This window comes from Hibiscus syriacus, unplaced genomic scaffold, assembly GCF_006381635.1.
Source record: "Hibiscus syriacus cultivar Baekdansim isolate YM2019G1 unplaced genomic scaffold, ASM638163v2 tig00000340_pilon, whole genome shotgun sequence".
Lineage (NCBI taxonomy): Eukaryota > Viridiplantae > Streptophyta > Magnoliopsida > Malvales > Malvaceae > Hibiscus > Hibiscus syriacus.
The window spans coordinates 2631741-2644325 of record NW_024061783.1 but is presented as its reverse complement, the minus strand read 5'-3'; the positions used below and the strand labels follow the sequence as shown (position 1 = coordinate 2644325).

The 12585-nt window shown below is 37.3% G+C and overlaps 1 protein-coding gene and 1 pseudogene across 1 annotated transcript; both read right to left on the bottom strand.

Annotated features, from left to right (window-relative positions):
• Positions 1-4814: 4814 nt before the first annotated feature.
• Positions 4815-6619, bottom strand: LOC120202508 (F-box protein SKIP2-like). Its single transcript, XM_039202926.1, has one exon. The coding sequence runs from the start codon at positions 6446-6448 to the stop codon at positions 4937-4939; it is 1512 nt and encodes a 503-aa protein (XP_039058857.1). The 5' UTR covers positions 6449-6619; the 3' UTR covers positions 4815-4936.
• A 904-nt stretch (positions 6620-7523) lies between these two features.
• Positions 7524-9603, bottom strand: LOC120202523 (annotated as a pseudogene).
• Positions 9604-12585: the final 2982 nt, after the last annotated feature.

Genomic DNA, 12585 nt, shown 5'->3' with positions numbered 1-12585 from the left:
GATTTAACTCATTAGTAAAGTGAGTTATATATCGGAATGAAGTTTCCATCCAAAAAAAGAAGTGATAATTGCAATTAAGAATTATAAAATTCATAATTTTGTTTACTCCATAGTCGACCGATCTACTACCGAAAAATATGTTTGTCACTGTGTTTAACGTGATAATGGATGCAAATGGATGGTTCGTGTATCGAAGAAAAAGAGGAAAAATAACATGTGAACTAACAATATACAACAATCGACTTTGAAACTATCCCAACTTAGACTCCGACATTATCTGCCAAGCCATCATGCCCATGGTCAAAACAAGCTCCGATATAGCTATTGTGGTGTTGATTTTAGCTATACAATCTCAATATGGGTACATCGTATCCTACAAAAAAACATGGAAGAAAAAATAGAATGCCATTAAAAAACTTCATAGCAAGTGGGATTCATTTTACACGAACTACCAAGTTGGTTTAGGGTAATGCGCAGACTGAATACTGTGACAATAGTCGACTTTGAAACTTGCCATGTATACCACAATGATTTAATGCTTCGTGATCGATGCCAATTCTATCGACTTTTTTGGACTTACCCGCAGTGCATTAATGTTGTGAAATAATGCAAGTTCGTGGTCCAAATTTATGAGACATCTTGTATGGAAAATACAAGCAAGTTTTACTATTGGTAGTTGTCCAAGATGGTAATCGCAATATTCTTCTAGTTGTTTTTTCCCTTGTTGAAAGTGAATATATAGATTCTTGGGTTTTTTTTCTTAGAAACTTACACTTACATGTTGTCACGAGGGAAAAATATGTATCATTTTACACCGCGGAGCTGAGATCAAAGCAGCAATGGATTTTTTGGGTCCAATGTGGCAACCACCCCATGTCCAACATCGATATTAAATCCGACATATTACCGTGAACTATCATAAAAATTTTAAGAATAATGATGAACGCCAATTACATGTGTGTAAGGGTATGTCACAATGCCTAATTTTATTTCTCAACCATTTTATTTTTTATGGAAACTTAACAGTAAGTACTACATGTAGCCACATACTCGGTGACGTCCCCTTTTTAAACTAGACCAATAATACATTTCTTTGAGATTTCGATACATCTTAACACCATTAAGATGCATCGAGTAGGGGTTATCGTGAGCCTCCCTCAAAATAGCAGTTCATAACTCATGATCATTCGGAGCATAATAACATCCCCGAAAACATAATACACCATTCTCATCAAATGTGTATTCAGAATCAGAACCTTGCTTAGTTCGCTTTGCAAACGGAAACATGGATACATAGAGAGATTTCTTCGACTGAATCTCAACTGCCAAAGTAGTATTAATTTGGAGTTTAGATAAAAAGGTGCCATCATTATATAAACTCAAACTGGCGAACATCACCCTCAAATCAGTAGTCGCTCTACAACTCAAAGCATCGACAACTACATTGGTCTTTCCAGGATGATACTCAATCTAGAAATCATAATCTTTTAGAAACTCTAGCCAACGATGATGTCTCAAATTCATATCCTTCTGAGTCAACAAATATTTCAGACTTTTGTACTCAGTGTAGATATAACATTTTTCACCATAAAGGTAGTGCCTTCAGATTTTCAACACAAAGACCATTGCAGCTAACTCCAGATCATGCTAGGGTAGTTACACTCACGTGTCTTTAACTGACGAGATGTATAAGCTATCGCTCTACCATCATACATCATAATAAAACCCAAACCAGTATGTGAAGCATTACTATAAACTTTATAATCATTTCTAGACTTCAGTTAGATCAAAACCGGTGCTTAGGTCAGAACATATTTCAACTACTCGAAAACCGATTATTGAGCTTCACCCCAGAAGAATGATATATTTTTTTCACAGAAGTTTTGTCAAGGGAGCTGCAATCATAGAAAACTCATATACAAACCTCCGATAATAACCCGCTAAGCCAAAAAACCTATGAACCTCAGCCACATTCTTCAGTTATTTCCAATTCAGAATAACCTCAATCTTTTTCAGATTCACAAAAATACCCTTAACCAAAATAATGCGACCCAAGAATATCACCTCGCTAAGCTAGAATTCACACTTACAGAACTTCGCATAGAGTTGTTTTTCATTCAGAGTATGCAAAACAATTCTTAAATGTTCATCATGTCCATCCTTAGAATTCGAGTAAATCAGAATATCATCACTGGAAACAATGAAAAAATGATCCAGATACAGTTGGAAAACATGGTTTATTATATCCATAAAAGCAGTAGGAGCATTAGTCAAGCCGAATGACATTACTAAAAACTTGTAATGACTATATCGAGTACAAAAAGTCATTCTTGGAACATCAAAATCTTTTACTTTGATCTGATAATACCCAGATCAAATATTGATCTTAGAGAAAATTGATGCACCACGGAACTGATCAAACAAATCACTGATGCATGATCAAATAAATCATCGATGCATGATAATGAGTATTTATTTTTAATCGTCAGCTTATTCAGCTTTCGATAATCAATACACAAGTGCAAAGACCCTTTTTTTTCTTAACAAATAGCACGGAAGCTCCCCATCATGATACTTACTACAGAATGTACAAGTAGGGACAACCCGCTATGAAGAAGAAACACCCCTACTCTTAGACCGACCAGAAGAAAATACACGTCTAGACCCAGAATCAACCCTCAGTATATCATCTTTCAATCGTTTTCTATGATGAGCAGAATAAATAAAAGGACCCTCAAAACCTGATTGTTTTCTTTTCCGACTGTAATGCTCTCTATTGAGGTCTTCCATCTCTTCAGCAGTCTTAGCTTTGTCAACGAGCTAAACAAATTCCCTCTCATACTCCTGAATAATCATATCACCCTATTTCAGATCCATCAACTTTTGCTTTCGCTTTTTTAGATATCGACTAGTAATAAAGTGACTCTGAAAAGCATTCTAGAGAAACTCATAAGTCAACTGATCCATCAGAGTAATTATCTTTACAGAATTCCACCAATTTAGGGTATCCTCTTTGAGCAGAGAGACAACAACATGAAGTCTCCGTTCAACTAGATAATCCATTTCATCCAACAAATGCTTAATATCCTTATTCCAACAATCCTCAACAAAAGGGAATGCTTAAGAAATCCCTCTGAAATTCTCTAATCTGTTACGCAACATCTTCGACGAGACAGTAGTAGAATTATCCTCTGACTGGACCCCAACAAATCTTTGAAGTAAACATAAAATTGTTTGACCAACATCAGCACCCCCGACTCATCAGTAGCTCTGACTCCAGTGACAAGTGTATGCTCAGTATGCTTGGTATACTCAGTCAGATTAGGAGAATCACACTCGAGTATGTTCAGTCAGGTCAGAAGAATAAGATGCTCGAGTATGCACATCCGACGACTCGACCTTAGAAACGGGAGGATCTCTATCAGAAATAGTCACCCAACCTCCACGGCCTCGAGCGCTATCATATCTGCGGGTAAATATAGAACGACGTGTTCTCCTACGGGGATGCATACTAACTACTGTATGATATCTGAACGACGTGTGGGTACGTAGGATGCCGTCCGGCGGCGATTTTCACACCAAAATTTTCAGAAAATTAATTCAAAGCGCGGGGAACAACTTACTGGGTTTGGGTTACAGAAACAACGTCAAAAAATGATTTTTTTAATGAAACCCAAAATTACTTTCTCTCTAAAAATGCTAACATCGTTAGCAAACGAAAAACTATGACCACTGGACGAACGGGAACAACACGAAAAATAGTGGGGTACCGAAGGTGTAAACCACAACTAACGGAATCGACAAACAAAATGAATTAAACCAAAATGGCACTTATGTTTTTGTTTTGAAACAGAGGGAGAGGGAAAACTAAACCCCGATTGGGATTGTTCACCAGAGAAAGAAGAGAAAAATGGAAGGGAGTTAGGTTTTAAACCCACATATGGCCATATTTTGCCTTAAGCCCCTAACTGACAAGAAATTACAAATAATTGTAACATTTTTAAAACATTTCAATTAGGCCCAAAAAATGAGATGTTACATTCATCGTTGACCATTACTATATTGGCATGTTAATTTACGATGCTGATGTGGCAGTCCACGGTGCTGACTTCCATTTACCTTGTTTGAGTTACCAATTTAGTCAATCTGTCATGTCATCTGCCACGTTAATCTTCCACCATGGACTGTTATGTCAGTATTGTAAATTTCCACATCAACACCGTGAACTGTCATATCAGAATCGTAACAGTCAACGATGAACAAACATTGGTCATATTGAGTTTATTTTCTGAGTTAGAGGGTCGCATTGAGAGAAAAAATAATACGAGAGTCACCTAGTTTTCCCCCAAAAGTACAGAGATCCCTGATGCCTTTTTACCATTTTATTTTAGAGGTGAATTTTAAAAATATTTGAAGAAGCGAAATTGTAAAATTTTATGAAAAAATAGATTATAAATAAAAAATATAAAAGTATCTAAAATATATAATTTAAAATTATCAAGGGAACTATGGTCTCCAGCCGCCCCAATTCCATCCATCCCTCATTTCATTGTGAGTTTTGTTTTTAATCACTTTTAATTTAGAAACAGCTATATAATTTGATAAAGAGATTTGTCAAACAGATATGTTGATATACCAAACCATTATCATCCCTAAAGTGGCTCTTCATATTTATATACTAATATATTCGAATGTATCATATTCATATTTCAACACATCCAATGTCCAAAACCTTGTGGTTCAGAATGGAGCAACAGTGCAAAAATCTTAATTTGTCCAAAAGTCGATCAGATGCTGCAAGAATTTTGAGTGAATGGATGAATTGCTTAGACCAGAAGACAAAAACATATAGAAAGAACAAAACAAATCAAAATCAATCCAAATTTGGCAGGAAAAGGATGTAAAAACAAGAAAGGACAGATGCGAATTGTGTGCATCAATTGGGTCTTCTTCTGTTATTGTTGTTAAAGCGTAGAGCATGCTCAAACCGAGACCTGAGCAAGAGAGCGCCTCTGCTGCCGCAAATCACGTTCACGTCATGTGTCCTTGAGCTTGAAGTTGAAGCCCTCTTTGGAGCCAACACCATTTCATCGTCGGCCAACAACATCGACCCATTATCGACCGATACGATCAAACGTCTCCTCCTCATACTTAGCTTCCACACGCTTTCCTTCGTCACCCCTCGGCATCTCTTCACCTTCAACTTCACTAGACTCGCACACCCTTCGCCTACGGCTTTGATACCGGTATCGGAGATAGGGCAGTTCTTAATGCACAGCTTCTTAAGCGCATTGAACTTATAACCGATGAATTGCATCTCCAAGTCCCCTACCGAGTCGGTGTTACAAAGTGCCATTCTTTCGAGCACAGGGCAGCTTGTAGCAAGGGCATTGAGTGAGATGACAGTGATGGCCACTCCCATGAGTACTACCTCTTGAAGGCAAGAGCATTTTGTTGCAATTGACAAGAAGCCTTCCTCGCTGATGGCCCGGCCGCCGAACCTGCTCCACGAATCGATGTGTAGCTTCCGGAGCTGCCTACAGGAGTTGGAGATGGCAGACAATCCGTTGTCGGTGCAATCGGTAGCTCTGCTGAGGTAGAGTACCTGAAGGCGAGGACAATAGCTGGAGATTGCAACAAGGCCTGGATCCCCCAGTTGCACATTATCCATTTGTATCTCCACAATGCTAGTACTAGTAGTCTGAAGGCTCTGCAGAACCGAATCCCAGTTCCCCGAACTCCGACACACGATCAGGGTCTTAAGCGTCTGAGCAGACGAGCCGAGAAGTGGAATGAAAAGGCGAGCATTGTGAAGATCCTTGAGGCATAACCTCTCAAGCTTAGCATAACTATAGCAATCGTTGGTGTTCGATTTAGTTTCGAAGCATGATTGGTGCTCGAATGACAAAGGAGTGCCTTCCGCGTCAAGCTTCCGGAGACGTTTTAGCGTGAGGTCTTTAAGAGACGGGCAGTTTATGAGAAGAGAAACAACACCTCTGCTACCGATCCCGCAAGAAGCGAAGGAGAGTTTACTGAGCAGAGGTGGATGGTGCAGGGAGAATGTAACGAGACCAGTGTCGGTAATGTCGACACAGCCCTTGAGCTTAAGCTTCTTTAAAGAAGGCAGCAGGGTCGGAATGCGAGCCAAGGCATCATTGTCTACGCTAACAAGCTTACGGGAGCATTTGAGGGAGAGGACCGAGACCGAGCTGAACCGAGTGAAAAGCGAAGGGAACCAAAGAGAAATCTCCGAGCGAGCAACCAAAATGAGCCGTTGCCTTGACTTGGAATCCACATGTTTCCAACGCTTGCATACGAGTGAGCAGTTGTTCCGGTCATGACACCCGAGGTTTCCGAATATCAACGCCAAGCAATCGTCGGGCAATTCCAGGCTGAGGTCTCCACTACGACCCTGTCCAGGCCAAGAGGAAGAATAGCCTTGGCCCATTATTTACAAATATTTGCACCACATTAACCATGAAAAGGCAAACGGGGAAGAAGAAGAAGAAGTGCATTCGGTCGGCTTATTCATTAAAGATACAAAAGAGCAGAAACAAAAGTATTAAACAGAACAGGCCGGCTAATTCAACGGCGGCAGCTATATATGGTCGTATTTGGACAAGAGGAAAAAGACGAGTGATGAGCCATTGCCGATGAGCACTTAATGTAGTAAAATGCTTAATGGATAATCGATGGGTCAGCAGTCAGCAGCAACCACATAAAGCTTTTTTGTTTTTAATCATGTTGTCGGATTCCATGGCGTGTCTGTTATTGTGTGTGGCACGATGATTGAATTACATCAGCTTTTTTACTCTCTTTATCTTTTATAAAGCATAAAACGTAAATTTAAAGGAAACATTCCGCCATTGTCGGTAATTTCAGGCGGGAAATCAACAACCATCTCTTTTCATCATACACCACGTATGGAAGCATGTTTGGTCTTTCCTAATACTTGCAGTACATTAGTCGGATCGAATCGAACTCTAACTCGAATGTACATAGCAGAATTTTCATGCTCGAATTTTCATGACACCACCTTAGCTGAAGTTCCATTTTCACATGGATTGAAACCAACAAGATACCATTAATTACCTAATAAGAAATTAATTAATAAAGATACTTAACACAATAGCCTTGTCTTTTTCATACAATCCGTTGGATTGAGGAAGAAAATAGACAGACATTGCAACTTGTAACTTCATTCACAATTTGGATATTCCATGAGGACCAGTGGTCCGAAATGAAAATTATGCAGACAAAACTTACACGTGCTCAGTCCAGCACATTTAATTAACAAAATGCAAAAGAGGACCATGTTGTCCCAGTTCCCAATTACCATTCTTTCAGAACTGCATATGGCGATCACTTGTACATCTTCCCCACCATTTGAAGACGGAAAGGTACATCATCGACCCTTAAATTTTAATTTATAAATAAACATACCGTTTGAGTACCGGCTGACAAATGCTTTGAAACTCCGACGTGACAAGGAGTGCGAGTGGCGGCTCTCCCGGGCACTAAAGACAACAGATCCTCGGATAAATCTTTAGAATATTTTTCAACTCCCAAAGCTCATTTGCTACAGGCTCAACCTCTGTCGGATTCAGACTTTTCTTCAGCTTCAAGACTAGATCATAAAGATCAAACTCTTTGGGAGGTTCACTCCTGCTTCTTAAATTTATCGATCTGCTTCCTTGTGCGGTCCCTTCCCTGTGACTTCTGCTTCTGGAAGAAGTCCTCTTCTTCACAGAAGCGCGAGAGGAACTAGTGTGAAGTGTTGCCTGTTCATGACTGACCTCATCTATCTCAAGAGTCTCGAGTAATTCAACCACTTCACTCATGAGAGGTCTCTCTTTTGGGTTTTTTGCCTACCTTCATTGCAGTTTCAGCTGAGTACTGACCATCCATTATCGGGTCTAAGATCCTCAAAAGCTTCTTATTATGGTTCAAGAGTGGACGAGCCCACTCAAGCAAGTTATGTTCTCGGTTAGGCTTGGATTTATCCATCGCTCTTCTTCCAAGGAGCATCTCGAGTAAGACTACTCCAAATCCATAAACATCACTTCTCCCCGTTAAATGGCCTGGTCATATCAATACTGCAACTTGGTTAGCCATTACCATTTCTAGTACTGGCATAACTTAACAACTATAAGCTACATCCCAAAAAAGGAAAGTAAATATTTTCATGCAAAATAAATATATGCCATAACTTTCTCAAGTCATAAAGTGCAGAAACAATTATAGTACACCAAAGAATTTACAAGTCCAAATAAAGGTGAAATTGTCCAAAGAATTTTAATGAAGAAGAATTTCGATTCTCTTGAAACAGAATAATTAACTTCTACCCTGTCATCACATATTCAGGAGCCGCATATCCGTATGTGCCCATCACTCGTGTTGACACATGGGTCTGCTCCCCGGTTGGTCCATCCTTCGCAAGTCCAAAGTCTGAGAGCTCTGCATTGAAGTTCTACATGTTATGAGCATTTTTAGTGACAGAAACCAAAACATATTGGAAAGAGACCACATACATACTGAAAATTTTCAATTTAACTCGCGGAATGGGTTAATCCTTGCCAGAATTAAACTTCCAATGATTTTATCATCTACCTTTGACTTTAAGGAGCTGTTGTAAAATTAGAATTCAGATTAAAGATTTTTCTACACAAATGAAAAAGTGAACTTGATTAATGCAAGGGCAAAATAAATGACAAACAGAAAAATGAGGACTAACCGCATCCAATAAGACGTTTGATGTCTTGAAGTCACGGTAAATGATAGGCCTTTCGGCACCATGAAGAAAAGCAAGCCCTTTAGCTGCATCTAAAGCGATCTTCATCCTTTTGGATCACGTCAAGCAGCAACCAACTCCTACCAACCAAGAATAGATAGGCATATAAATGATGCTTCCATTTTCCGTATAACGGAAAATTGAAACTTCTTTCTTTGAAAAATGTAAGAACAATGCAGATGCTTTAAACAGATATTTTTCTCAACCAGCCACAAAATCGAAGCAGACTAGAGAAGAAGAGCCAGTGAGCCACAAAATATCATATATGAATGTAAATACTAGTAATCCTAGGACTAGGAGAAGGAAGTCAGGGTTAAATATATTAATGGAACAGCCCTTTTGACTAACTATCTAGATTGATGCAAGTAAAAACTAGATAGCTATAAACATAAAAAAGTATTAACTCAAATTTCTTCCTAGGAGAAGGAAGATGCAGAGACTATACAAGGAGGATTAGTGGATTACCAGCCATTCTCTGTCACCTTGGAACCCATCTCGATTAAGCTCCTTAACAGCGACGGCTGTGGACTTATAACCAGGCCTCACAGTCTCATCTATTACTCCTTTGTAAACAACCCCGAAGCCACCCTCGCCAAGAATATAGTCTGGCCTGAATTCCTTTGTAGCCTTACTTTTCTCCTCATATTGTATACGTCAACATTGCTATATCCAGGATTCTGCTTCAGATCTTTGACATCCTTGGCTGCCAAAGGAACGATGCTCGTGACTTTGGTTTCAGGCGAGTCCTGCATTTCTAGTTTTCGTTGAAGAGGCAGTGGTTTTAAGTCCTCTAATCCGAAGTTATTCATGGCAAAGAATAGCGCACCCCGAGCTCAGTTACTTCTTCCCTTGTCTGGTCTTTTCTTTTCACCAGAAAGTTAAAGTGGTTGGAAAATGGTGATCAGAGATCAAATTTCTTTTATTCAGTCATTGCAGCGAAGCAAAAGAAACATACTATCAGGTCCACTTGATGTGTTCCAAATTCAATAAACTTCGTTAATTGATTATACCATATTTGAAAGCTGTTGTGCATAATTATATGATTTGATGGCAAACCGAGTAACGTATATAAAAACAAACCCCAAAACTAATGGAGATCACACAGATAAATGAAACATTAGTACAAACTATGGGTGGAAACTGTAAATGTTCAAAGCAGAGTGCTCTTAGGAGTAATGAGTAGACATGCTAAAACTGTAAAAATTAGGGACTTGTGATCAGGGTTTTAAATTGCGGTCGCGGTCGCGTTTTCGGTTATTTCGGATTTACCGTGATTGCGGCCGTCGCGGAGGATATTGCGGCCATCGCGGACGCTATTGCGGCTGTCGCGGGTAACTCGGACGGCGGCGAAACCGCTCGCGGCCGAAATCGCGGTCGCAGACCGTTTTTTAAAACCCTGCTTGTGATCATATCGAATTAATTAGAGAAATATAAACGTTTTTACAGTGATTAATTAATTTTTTTTTTCATGAATGAAAGATTAGAACGGAATCTTATATATTTATATATGTTAATGAGATAAAACGATTAAAATTCCTTTAGGAAAAGCTAAATGGAATAATTCCAATTTGAGTGCCCAAAGTATAAATCATTAAAAATATTTGGTGAACAAAGGATTAAGATAGGATTAACCTATTTATATAGAATGAAGTTATCAATTTTAAAAATTTAAAGGTTATTGTTGTAATTTTAATTTTAGATATGAACTCTATTTTTAATTAATTATTAATTTAATTTAAGTAAAATAATGAACTTACCTATTTATATAGAATAAATTGTATCAAATTTAAAAGTTATTTTCATAGTTCACTGTCGTAACCGGTTTTCACCCGGGCACGAATGTTTCTTGTCGGAAAAGCGAGTGAATAAATGGTTTTTAATGAAATGTTTTAGAGTCGCCATCGAACTTTTTGTGTTAGGTAGGTCGAATACCTAAAAATTATCTTTTAAAAGAGTTTTTAAGAAAAAAACTGGTCTGCGTGTAACTAAAAATTCATTCTTTTTAGTAATAAAAAGGGATTTGTGGTCGGTTACGTTTGGGGAAGGAATATCACCCCACAACGCCCAAAATTGGTATCCGTCGATTATAAATTGTCTCTGATAATAGAAATTTAAGAATTCAAATATAAATTTAATTTACGATCATATTATTTCATATTCAATCACATAAATTTATTTAATAGAAAATTAAAAATAATCAAAATAAATATAATTAAATTAAACATATTTTATTTTTTAAGCCTTTTTTATAAGTGGAATATTTATTTATTTTAAAATATCAGAATAAGACATCTAGTTATTCTAAGACAAATTTTTCTTAATATTTTAAAATAAATAAATATTATTATTTATTTAATTAAATATATATATATATATATATTCATATAAAAATAAAAAATAAAACAATTATTAAATAATATATTTAATATATTAAAGTAAATATTTTAAAACATTGTTTAATATTATATATAATATATTACAATACTTTAAATTTAATGGGTAGGTAACGTGTATGAATTATTCAAAGGAATGGGACCTAATATTTTTTTCTTTGAACTAGTTGCTTTAAAATTTTTGCTGGACCTAACATTTTATTAAAGTAAATATTTTAAAACATTGTTTAATATTATATATAATATTTATTTTAAAAGTCTTCTCGGTAAGTCTCTTTTCCTCTTTTGGTTAACTGCTTGGCTGCTGTGAGTTGTATTTTCCTCTTTCTATTTCGCTATTTCTCTTGTTTATGTGTGTTTTTGCTCTCCGTTTGTTGGTGTCTTTGTTGCTCCCTTCTTTTTCTGTCTCTTCCTTTTTTTCTTGCAGGTGGTCGAGTCCTTTTATAGGGTCGAACAATCATTTGATCGGTGGATTTTGGTGAGTCACCGAGAGTAGAATGGCGACTCACCATAGATCGTGAAGTGTGCGGTCATTCTTGGTTCTCATGGAGCTTTCAGTGTCGTGGCAGCAAATGACTAGGGAATATGGTGGCGGAGCAGTTGGCGTAAAAGCGGCGGAGCAGTTGGAGTGGCTGAGGATGGCGTCGTGGCAGCGGCTTACTAGGGAACATAACGGCGGAACAGTTCGGAGTGGTTGAAGACGGCGCCGAAATCACTCTAGGATTGGTGAACCCTAGGGTTTCTGTTGGGAGAGATCTGGACCATTGGATCATGGCCAGATCTAATGGCTGGAATTTGTTGGCGGCTGAAAATAGATGCTGAAAATCCTAGATGGGTGTTGGGTCGGGTCTGTTTTGATCAGGCTTGTAAAATTGGGCTTTGGGATTTAATATTTAGGTCTGTAAATAAATAAAATTATTTATTATTATTAATAATAATAAAATAATTATAATAAAAATAATAAAATCGGGATAAAAATTTATTGTATACATTCACTTTTAGTGGTTAATTTGAAATTTAGTGATATAGAGAGACATACTGAAGTAGTTAAGTACATAAGTTTGATTTGATTCAATAATATCTTTGAATTTTTAGACCAAATTCAAATAAATTTTAGACCAAAAGTTGATTATATATATGGGTATGATTCAATTATACTATTTAAAGTTCTTTTAATTTTATATATTTTTAGGATCATTGGATGAGAGAAATTAAATGCTAAAATTAAAAGTAAAAGATTAGAAGATATTCACTGGAAAAAAAGAGTTAATCTCATCTTTTGATTTTCCTCAATCCAATAGTCCTAAAAAATTAAAAGAGTTTTAAACAGTATAAGTGGTTTCTAACCCTATTTATATGCGTGTGTGTAGAATTGTTGGATGGATGCACGAAAATAAACGA